Consider the following 11,913-nt stretch of genomic DNA (forward strand, 5'->3'; position numbering starts at 1 on the left):
TTTTTTTTTAATGTATATATTTTTAAACCATTTTACCCTTGTCTCAGGCTTTCAATCTTAAAATATTTAAATCCATAATTGAAAAAAAATATATTAAAAAGCATTTGTGAATTATTGTGTGGAAGTTTTAAAAGACAAAGGTCTTTGCAACGAAATATAAGAAATAAAATAAAGTTAACATACAGTAAGACTAGCATGTTGACTTTTTTAGCATCTCCTACTTGAGTTAAGTACTGCAGTGAAGTATCGTTTTTTCCACTGTAGAGCCTCCAACTGATGATCTAAATAATGTTTCTGTTTGTTTTTCTGATGTTTTAATTATAAAAGCTCATTTTCTGAGTCACAGACTCATGGAGCATTCCACAATCACTTCATTGAGTCTGTTCGGCCTTTGATTGAGTTGATTGACTCTCTGAAGTTGATCGGCCTTGATGAAGATATTGGTCTACCATCCATTGCGGTGGTGGGAGATCAGAGTTCTGGAAAGAGTTCTGTTTTGGAGGCACTTTCTGGGGTGGCTCTACCTCGAGGAAGTGGTAAGATATTTTTCTTTACTTTCAGCACCTTGTGACTGTAATATTGTATATATACTGGACAAAAAAGGAAAAATGTCATTGTCAATGCATCACATTTAAATTGAGGAAATTAACAAGATATGAGAACTCCTCCCTTACAATAACTTCCTAATAACTTGTTGAAACCATTTTTTAAGGTATTGTCACTCGCTGTCCTCTTGAGCTGAAATTGCAGAAGCTCAAAAATGGACCATGGTCGGGGATCATTTCTTACAGTGGTCACAGAGAGACCTTTAATGACCCGTTAAAAGTGGATACGCTTGTTAGAGAAGGTCAGTATGAACAGAAACTCTTACAGATTTTATGTTGTCATCATAAAATAACTTGTATATGGTAGCCTATATTCAATCTGTGTACAACAGAATAAAAAATCATTTCAAATAATGTATTGGACTGTACATTGGAATTGTAGGACGAATAATAATTATGCTTTCTAAAATGTTTATTAGATTTACAATACTCAGTTTAAATTACAGAACTACTTGTGTTTATCTGTTGCATACTTTTGAATTCAACAGCTCAAAACAAGCTTGCTGGAAAAGCAGTTGGGATCTGTGATGAACTCATCACTTTGGAGATTTCATCTCCTGATGTGTGTGACCTCACTCTGATCGATCTGCCTGGTATAACGCGTGTACCTGTGCATGATCAGCCTGAGGATATTGGAGATCAGGTGAGTGTAGGTGGCATTTCCTCAAAGTAATGGCTGTCTCAGGGGAGAGTTGGATGACTTAAGCCATTTTTGCTTGTGGTGTCTTTAAAATGAGTGCATGACAGTAATGTGCCCAACTAAAATATGTACATAATTTTCAGGATGTGGTGTATCCTTGGGAATGATCACTTTGGGTCTAAAATAAACTGCTTTCAAAAAAAGTAATAATAAAAAATTAGGCTCCTTGGTTTCTTGGCTCAACTTGTCCCCAGTGCGGGGTAAATTGAGCCTAGGGAGCGGATAAGTTTAGCCACATGGAGTTAAACTGTGTCATTGATTATGCTGAAGTAAAACTCAACATTTTAACCTCATTATATATCAAAGGAAGATAAATTCAGTAAAAATTATTCTTAAAATCTGTGTGTGAACCTTGTGATGGAATGGACATCCATCCAGGGAGTTTCCCTGCCCGTGGCTCAAGATGCTAAGTTAAGCTCCAGCTCCCCACAACCCTAATAAGGATAAAATGGTTTGGATAATGGAATGGATGGATGACTTCTTAAAAGTTGTATTTACTTTATTTATTGAGGCCTATTTAAAATTTTCCGAGCAAAATCAAGTTCAAAACAATGTCAAAAACAAACTAAATAAATATAAAATAAAATAAAACAAAAATGTTTGGTCTAAAATTAATGAAATGTAATGAAGAATTACAGTAAAATAATACTTTATAAATGATTACTGAAGTAATTGAAAGAAGGGGCAAGCCACTGGCTCAGCTTCAAATTTGTCTGTAGTTTTTCAGACACACGAAGGATGGGTCCTTGAAATTTGTGAAAATCCCAGATCAACACTTTTAGTCTTTTCGCTATCCTACCATTTCCTGATGGATACAGTCTTGCACAACATTTTTTATGGATATCCTGTATCACAGAATTAAAATGGGTTTCATGATGTTTCATGTTGACTTAAATAATCTCTTTTCCATAACCAGAGAACACTTTATCATTTTAGATCAAAACCTTGATACTGAAATATATTGCAAAAAGTGAAACCATCATATTAGTTGTTGTGCCCTGCAATGTTGACATTGCAACAACGGAAGCACTAAGAATGGCGCAAAAAGTAGACCCAGAAGGACTCAGAACTCTAGGTTTGGCAACATATTTCTGTATTTCCATAAAATATATCTTCACACTGTATACCATGATTTTCGCTTATTCTAAACTTGATCTCTCCCTCTCTCACTTTTTAATATTTAAATATGTGGAATAGCAATTCTCACAAAACCAGACCTCATCGACAGAGGAGCTGAGATTGACGTTTTGAACATTGTTCAGGGCAAAGTCATTCCTCTCAGCAAGGGCTACATTATTGTGCGATGTCGTGGTCAGAGTGACATCAATGACAGAATTCCTTTTGATAAAGCCATGGAGGCTGAACTGAAATTCTTCAGGAACCACCATTATTTCAGGTACTTAATGACTTACAATATTTTAATTGTAAACATAACATGCATGAACAGTTTGCATATTAAGGTAATTAAAAATAATCCATGTTATTTATATATTTTTTTATTCACAGTTCATTACTGGATGACGGTAAAGCATCTACTCAATGCCTGGCAGCCAAGCTGACCAAAGAACTGGCCGATCATATTAAGGCAAGCAGTAAATGATAATAGGGAACGCTAACACTTTATTTTGATGGTCCCCTTAGACATTCTGTTGACTATAAGTAACTTTGCAACTATAAGTAAACTATCAGTCATTAGATCATTTATTGACTGTCTGCCTAATATCTGCCAACACATTATTTTGATGGTCCCCCTCATACATATTTCTGACTATTTGCATTTCAACTTATTCTAGTAACCCTGACCATAACCTGTATTTGAATCCAGCGTGACAATAGAGGGCACTCTAGTTCAGAAAAATAGATATATAGATGTGTATAGGAGGATGAAAATAATAATAAATTAATGGGCACAGGCTGTGCAGCTGTTGTTACAAGAACTTGTTTCTGACAAGCCTTAGGCCGTTTGTTCACCAAAGCGTTTTAGCCAGCTGAAAACGCCAGGTGATCTACTGAAAATGCCTAGCTGTGAGTGCTTTGTTCGCTACAGAGGCACAGCGTTTTTTTCTGTTGAGATGCTTTGGCTGCTATGATAGGGAATATCCGCAGAAGTAATGAGTGCTGCGTTTTACCCTAAGTTAAACATTCTTCAACTCTCAGTGCTGAGAAAAAACAAAAAAAACAGCACTGTGAAATAGATGCTTAGTGCTGTCAGGATTATGGACCTGTTTTGTGTGTGTTTTCTTCCTCATGCGCCCATATTTGGTTCTTCCTGTTCCCGTTCTGATTGTGTTCATTGATCCCAGCTGTGTCTCATTTATTACCTCGTTGAATTCTGTATTTATACTTGCTTTCTGTCCGGTGTCTAACGTCCGATGTTGTGCTACTCGTCTGTTCCTCTGTTTGGATTATTAAATGACGGTTCATTGTGATTCTCCTGCATTCTCCTCGTTCCTTGCTCCTCACCGTAGGCAATCGTGACAGAACACCAGACCTACATACAGTATTACTGCAAGTTTTTTTTTTCCGTTGTTCCCCATGGATGCCCTCGCCCGCCCTGAATACCTCCTCCTCCTGCTGGAGTAGGGGGAGAGATTGCTTGAGGGCCATACCAGACTGTTCCTGGTCCTCGCGAGTCTCACCAGCTACCCGACGTGGCCCATCTGTTCACTGGCTCCGCCAGTGTCCCTCATCCCACTGGCTCCGCCTTGGTCTGTCGTCGACCATCCATCGCCTCAGGACTCCACTCCTCCGGCTTCGCCTCGTTCCTTCGTCCCTCCGGCTCTGTCAGGCTCCTCCTTCCCTTCGACTCCTCCTTGACCGCGGCCTTCTGGATCGCCTGAGCCATCTGCTCCGCCTTGGACTTCCGGATCCTCCCCACCACCCTGGCTCATCGGCTCTCCATCTCTGCCTCGGGCTCTTCTGCCACCTGCTCCGTCGCCATTGGTCGGCCCCCTGGAGTCATCGGCCCTTCCTCCTCCATGGCTCCTCCCTTTGTCAGATCCACCATGGGTCGTCGTCATGGCTGTGGCCTGGGTCCTGCTAGGCTCCTCCTGCTCCAAGTCCCTCCTGTCTCATCCTTGGCTCCTCCCTCCTTCATCACCTCCTTGGACTCTGTATGCCGGCCCCCTTCCGGGTGTCTGTCCTCCTCCTGAGCCTCCTCCCAAGTTTCCACCCGTCCCTCCCCATGTTGTATCTACGGAGCGAGGACATGCCGTCCGGGAGGGGGGCGATATGTCAGGATTATGGACCTGTTTTGTGTGTTTTCTCCCTCCTCTGCCCATATTTGGTTCTTCCTGTTCTGATTGTGTTCATTGATCCCAGGTGCGTCTCATTTATTACCTCGTTGAATTCTGTATTTATAATGTGGTCTGCCACTTGCTTTCTGTCCGGTGTCTAAAGTCCGATGTTGTGCTACTTGTCTGTTCCCCTGTTTGGATTATTAAAAGACGGTTGATTGTGATTCTCCTGGGTTCTTCTCTTTCCTCACTCCTCTCCATAGGCAATCGTGACAAGTGCCTCATCACGCTGCTGCCATTTGAAAACAAAACAAAAAACTCTGTGCTGTATTAAAAACAATAGGAAAAAAAAAACACTAGCCTTGGGAAAAAAAAGCTTTGGTGGACACAGTCTTATTGTCCGATTTTCTTCTGGATGACCAGAGCTCAAAGAATTACAGTACAATATGAAGCCTCTGGATAATTTGATTCTTGGAGTCAAAAACCTTGCCCATTGGACAATGACGCTCACAACAAAGGAGGAAGTTTAGTGGTGTGGGCACGGTGATGAAATTATTAATAAATCATCTAAAAGTTTGCGAACACCAGGAATTCAAAGCTCCTTCACTGACTAAACGGGCCACTTCATCACCTCCTGAAGCAGTATCCATATGAGCTCCATCTGCAATAGCTGCTTTTCCACTGTCGGGCCAGTGTGAGCCAGTGCTTTCAACCGGCCAGCCAGGGCTAATAGCCTCACACCTGCTGCACTGAGCCCAAAATCATGCTGCCTTTCCACCGCTGGGCCAGAAGCTCCGCAGTGCTTTACTAAAACCTGCGTTTTACATGCCTGTCTGGAACAACGTCACGCAACCCCATCATTTCACCAACAAAGAGAAGGTTTATCTGAAAACTAATCAGAAATAAATTAGTTAAATAAATCAAAAATAAATAAATAAAACTTGAACTAGCGAGATCACAAAACGAACATGATAAAAGCAGCCGTTTATTTGCATTTTTTGTTGTTTACTTAAATATTTAAAACTAAAGATATTTTACCAGTTTTACAATAATACGTGATACATTCATTATAATTTATCAAAATTAGTCACACATAAATAAATTGGTATTTACCCTTATTTCATAAAATAATTATTCAGCTGCATATGTTTCTATGTATTTATTGTAGTCAGTATACATCACATTTAGAAATAATGATAATTTCTATAATTTTTCCATCAAAAATATGACCTGAGTAGCTTTAGCACTCTCTCCAGTCCCAATACATTATATTTTTAGTCAGAGAAACAGAGGTCGCTCCCAAACCAAAACTGATATATTTTATGACATATGCGGAGCTAAATATGAACATCAGACAGTCAGGTATAAAGAGACAAGACTTACTGACACAAAATATGTAACTAAATAAATACACGACTGTGATAGTCTCTATGATTTGTCTGATTTCTTCAAGCGGTCGCATTTACCATGTTTACTATGAATTGAATTGAATTTCTTTATTGTTATTGTATACATACAACTTTCATTGGACCCACCAACAAAATGTCCTATGAAAATCCACACGAAATGCAATTAAAAATAAATAAATAAAGTAACAATCTAATGTATAATTAGACATAACAGACTTAATAAGCAATACTATAAAACAATGCCCCCCTAAACTTATTAAGTCACTATTACAACTCTAAAATAGTTTGTTAAGTTGATTCAGAGCATTAATGGCTCTGGGAATAAAACTGTTCTTCAAACAGAAGTATGAGCATAAAATGTCTTATAGTGCCTACCAGACGGCAGAGGTTCAAACATGTGGTGGCATGGATGTGTAGAGTCCTTACAGATGCTGATAGCCTTTGCTAAACAGCGTGACCTAGATATCTTCTAATGCTGGTAGTTTAAACTCCGATTATCCTCTGTGCTCGCAAGACAACCCTCTGAAGTGCTTTCTTATCATTTACTGTACAGCTGGAAAACCATACAGAAATGCAATATGTTAGAATGCTCAGACAAACAAACTTTCCTTAATATCCTTAAGAAAAACAGTCTTTGTTGTGCTTGTTTTGTTCTTTACCAATGCAATGATATTTGTGGACCAAGTGATGTCCTCTGAGATGCATGTACTCAAAAACTTGAAACTGGACACTCTCTACACTCTGTCCCCATTAATAAACACTGGAGCATATTCCAGCTGCTGTGTTCTCCCAAAGTTGTTAATTAACTCCTTAGTCTTCTCTGTATCTGGTGGTTCACTGGGCTTTTTCTAGGCTTGGTTGTGTTTATGGGGTGCAGTCTAACATGTCTTAATGCTTTGTTTAAAAAAAAAACCAACAACATAATTTTTCACATAATTTACCTTTATTCCACACGGCTCTGTCCCTTCTCTGAGAAATGCGCAGATCATTTCCTGCTTTTATGAAGCCCCGCCCTCAGAAATAGGTGATGGGGCTCTGATTAGTTAGCTAGCCCAGTGAGTTGGGATTGGCTAAACCACTTCTAGTGCGCGTCTAATCGTCCTGCCCCTCACCTCAGCGGCATGTGCTCTGGTTGTATTGTAAACAACGGCGTTGTCTATATTGCTTATCAGTTTGAGCCCGATTGAGAAGCAGAGGCTATTATTGAAGAGGATCGTGCAGAACCTGTGCAAGCATGGCTTTTAATGGTAGGGCTGTTTGTTGTTGTCTCATACTTTTAGATATGCTGTTATTTGTAAACGCTACTGCTTATGTTAGCTTTTAATGTACGGTTTTATCCTGATTAAAGCTTTAATACAGTACGGCATCTGCATGCCATACCATGTTTAACTCTCTGGGGTCCGAGGGTGTTTTGGGGCCCTGGAGAACTTTTGACATGCCCTGATATTTGTGCTTTTTTTCAGTTGCTTATAAACATTTTAATGGGTAAAGTTTAATAACACTGTAATCAGCACAAACTGGGCTACAATAATATGTGAGCAGCATGTTTGTACGTGATTGTGTTTTTGAGAAAACAACATTTATGCGTGCTTAGTGAAAAACAAAAAATGTTAAGTCACTGAAATAAGGCCATAAAACACATACATAACATTTGTTCACAATACTTTTGAGAACTGGATCTTGAAGTCTAGAGGTCTAGAAGTCTAGAAAATCATCTTACTCACTCATTCACAGAAAAAAATATATTGATTAAAATTTTCTAAGACACTTTTTGTGTAGAAAGGGTATATGCGAGGAGATGTGAATGATCATGCATAATGCTGTGATTCACACCTGAGAGGACAAAGGCCCGCATAATGAGCTGCATAATGAGCCTGCTCTGCTTTGGCTCTATTTGCAACAGGTTCTTTTGCACTGTTATTCTCACATCTGAAATAAAAAAAGCAAACAAGCTGTTTACACAAACTACATTATTAACATTATTGTGATGTTCACTGATACTAGAACTAATTTATTGAAACAAAGAACACAAATACCACATAGCAAACATATTTTACCATACAGTAAATAAATCAAATGAAAGTAACATCTGTAAAATAGTGAATGCACACTTACTCTAAGATTCTGAATGGAGTTGAAAACTGAACGAGCGTCCCCTTCCTGTGCGAGATGCAGGTGAAGGCAAGAGTGGTGTATTCAGTCCTAAAAGAATTTTATAAACAATCATTGGCTTTTTTCCCCCCACACTACCTTAGTATAGTATGCATACTTCATGAGAAAACAGAGAAACATTGTTCTCAACGTTGTTTGTTATAGTCATAAACACAAGCATGCTTTGTAGGCCTATTAAATGGGATCATATTCCCGCCAAATGTATTGCAGTCGCGGATAAAAAAAATAAGAAGCGTGAAACCAAAATAGAAAAACGCAAGTAAAATTATTTAGCATAAAATTAAAAAATTAAAGCAAAGTTTTCAGAATAGATAACAATGGTCACGGATCAAAAAACAATAAGTGTAAATCAAAAATTTAATAACGCATTAAAAAAAATAATAAGCATGAATCAAAACTTTAAACACATTTAAAATCATATTGCACAAAACTGAAATATTAATGCAAAATTATCCGAATTGCACACAAAATCATGTTTTCCTTGGTTATATTTCAGTTTTTTGTGCTCTCAGACATTTTCTGCACATATTTAAATTTTTTGTATGCTTATGCTGTTTTTCCCTTTGCTCTTTATTCCACGTTCTGTGCTTCTTCTTCCAAATGTTGCGGTTAGAGTTTCATGTAAATTAGGGAGGGCTAAAACATCATCATTGGTCCACTAGTTCTAGATTGACAGCTCCTCCTCTAGCCAATCAGTCGAAGAGGGGCGGTGACATCACTCCCAACGCGCCTCATTACTGCTGATGCTCAGTGTTCTGTTCACTTGTACATGTGAAAATTTACAACTGTCGGCTGGAAAACATCTTTCCATACAGGGCACCGTTATATGTGTCTGTCTGTCACTGCTGTACGCCTAACCCTGTGGGGTTTATCTGGGTTTGTTACATCACGAACCTGGGAAGTAACTTCTTGTAGTCCCTACCAGCCATTTTTGTAGGCATTAAACTGCCAGAATTTTAAAAGACGATATCTCCGTTTGCATTGAACTTTCAGCTTCGTAACTTTGCAGATATTGATTATGCTCAAACAGCAACATTACAGACTAACTAACATCATACAGGGCACCGTTATATGTGTCTGTCTGTCACTGCTGTACGCCTAACCCTGTGGGGTTTATCTGGGTTTGTTACATCACGAACCTGGGAAGTAACTTCTTGTAGTCCCTACCAGCCATTTTTGTAGGCATTAAACTGCCAGAATTTTAAAAGACGATATCTCCGTTTGCATTGAACTTTCAGCTTCGTAACTTTGCAGATATTGATTATGCTCAAACAGCAACATTACAGACTAACTAACATTAAAAAGTGAAATCGCAATCAACCACCCCTTTAAGGGTCAAATTGTTCCTAGAGCACCAGGTTACCAAGTTCTCTATCTCCTCTCTGTAGGCTGATTCGTTGTTATTAGTAATCAGACCAATCACTGTTGTGTCATCCGCAAATTTAACAATAATGTTATCAGAAGATGCAGGAACACAATCATGTGTAAAGAGGGAATAAAGGATGGAACACAATACACATCCTTGCAGCATGCCAGTGCTCAATGTAATAGTTGAAGACAATTGTGTGCCCAGTCTCACCACCTGAGGGCGTTCTGAGAAGAAATTCAGGATTCAGTTACATAGTAATGAACTGAGTCCTAAGTCATGAAGTTTAAGAATTAGCATGGTGGAAATGACAGTAAGCAGATATCTGTTGGCTCTATATGCGAATTGATACGTGTCCAGAGAAGTAGGAACAGCAGCCTTAATGTGTGAGAGAATCAATCTTTCAATGCACTTCATTATTACTGGAGTTAATGCAACTGGACGATAGTCATTCAAGGTGCTGATGTTTGTTTTCTTTGGTACCGGAACAATAATTGCGGACTTCAAGCACTTGGGGACTCTTGCTTGCGATAAAGACAGTTTAAAGATGCTTGTAAATACCCCCGCTAACTCTCCAGCACATTCTTTAAGTACCTGTCCTGAAACTTCATCTGAGCCTGTAGCTTTCCATGGATTCAGCCTCTTCAATGCACACTGTACCTAATGTGTACTTAATGCAAGTGCCTGTTCATTCTCTGCTACTGTTATTGTTATACCTGTTGTAGTGTTGCCCACTTCAAATCGAGCGAAAAAGGTGTTAAGCTCGTTAGTCAGTGCTACATAATCATAGGGACAGACAGAGTTTCCCTTATTGTCAGTAATACTCTTTATACCTTGCCACATATTCCTAGTATCAGCATTGCTGAAATGATTTACTACCCTTCGTCTATAGATGTCTTTGGCCTTTTTTATGCCGTTCTTCAATCGTGATCTTGCCTGTTTATATGCTATAGTGTCACCAGATTTAAAAGCATTATTACGTACTCTCAAGAGATTCTGTACCTCCTTATTCATCCATGGCCTCTGATTCGAAAACATCTTTATGTTCTTGTGTACTGTAACACTGTCCACACAGCTGTTAATGTAAAAGAGCACAGTCTCGGTGTACTCCTCTAAATTCACCTCTGTGCCATAAGTCGCCTGCTGTGCAAATAGTTCCCACTGAGTCCTTTCAAAACAGACCTGAAGTTGTGCAATAGCTTCTTCAGGCCATATTTTGACTGTCTTGATTACTGGTTTCTTCCTGTGGACAACAGGTCTATATGCTGGTACTAAGCACAGTGAAAGGTGATCAGATTTCCCCAATGGTGAGTTAGGAAAAACTCTATATGAGTCTTTGACATTTGTGTATACATGGTCTAGGGTACTTGAAACCCTGGTAAGACAATGTACATGCTGATAAAATTTCTGGAGCACACTTTTTAAATTAACCTGGTTAAAATCCCCTGCAACAATAAAAAACACCGTCCAGATAAGAGTCCTGCTGTTAACTGATGGCCGAATATAGCAGTGCCAGTGCTAGCTTAGCATTTGCTTGAGGTGGAATATATACGGCCATGATAATAACAACAGAATATTCCCGAGATGAGACGTTGACGAGCTAAAACTAATATCTGATGATAAAAACTATGACGAAATGTATGCCGCGTCTTCGTTAACAAGATGAGATGGGACTATAAGGTTATTTAAGGACTACCGGACATTCAAAATACATCCTATAGGCTACTGTCTTGTCCTTCAAAATGTGCGTCCCTGTCATTGGATTGCAATCGGATAAGGGGAGTTTGCATATCTAGACTCAGTATGGTAGCCGCAGTGGACGGATAGGCTACCAAAATGCGAACTAGCAATCTGAAACAATGACCTCAGCACCCGAAGGGGTAGGGATAAGGTGAACAGATGTCCCATTTTTCCCAGGAGTCACAATTCGTTGTTGATTATTTTAAAGATAGTGAATGCAGGATAGGCGGAATCGCGCTGATAGAGGTGCTCTCTCTCGCGCACGGTCCACTTTTTCAGTTCTCATATACAGCGCGCGATCAGTTCTTAGTGCTCAAATACTCACACAGCAGTCCAAATGTCTATCGTGTAGAGTATCTCACGTAAACACAGTCGGTTATGGATTAAGTGAACGTAAACAGGTGGGTGAAAACTGAACGTGGGTCAGTATGCATGCCTTCCGTCTTAAAGGGACAGCATTCCTAATTAAGTACATATCCGTGTCATTAAAGGGGTCATATGATGCGATTTCAATTTTTCCTTTCTCTTTGGAGTGTTACAAGCTCTTGGTGCATAAAGATCTGTAAAGTTGCAAAGACTAAAATCTCAAATCCAAAGAGATACTCTTTATAAAAGTTAAGAGTTATCCACGCCTACCTAAAACGACTCGTTCTAACATGCCCCCACATATCTACGTCACTATGTG

General features: G+C 39.2%; 1 protein-coding gene across 1 annotated transcript in view; it reads left to right on the forward strand.

Moving 5' to 3' along the window:
- The window catches only part of LOC107567377 (interferon-induced GTP-binding protein Mx1-like), a 26,277-nt gene that overhangs the window by 1,509 nt on the left and 12,855 nt on the right, over nucleotides 1-11,913 (forward strand). The window contains exons 2-7 of the mRNA XM_016253065.1: nucleotides 328-536; nucleotides 713-847; nucleotides 1,094-1,248; nucleotides 2,242-2,380; nucleotides 2,503-2,701; nucleotides 2,812-2,890. Of these exons, the coding sequence (XP_016108551.1) occupies nucleotides 328-536; nucleotides 713-847; nucleotides 1,094-1,248; nucleotides 2,242-2,380; nucleotides 2,503-2,701; nucleotides 2,812-2,890 (916 nt within the window). The remainder of the gene's footprint in view (nucleotides 1-327; nucleotides 537-712; nucleotides 848-1,093; nucleotides 1,249-2,241; nucleotides 2,381-2,502; nucleotides 2,702-2,811; nucleotides 2,891-11,913) is intronic.

This window comes from Sinocyclocheilus grahami, unplaced genomic scaffold, assembly GCF_001515645.1.
Source record: "Sinocyclocheilus grahami isolate Dianchi unplaced genomic scaffold, SAMN03320097.WGS_v1.1 scaffold1152.1, whole genome shotgun sequence".
In the NCBI taxonomy this organism is placed as follows: domain Eukaryota; kingdom Metazoa; phylum Chordata; class Actinopteri; order Cypriniformes; family Cyprinidae; genus Sinocyclocheilus; species Sinocyclocheilus grahami.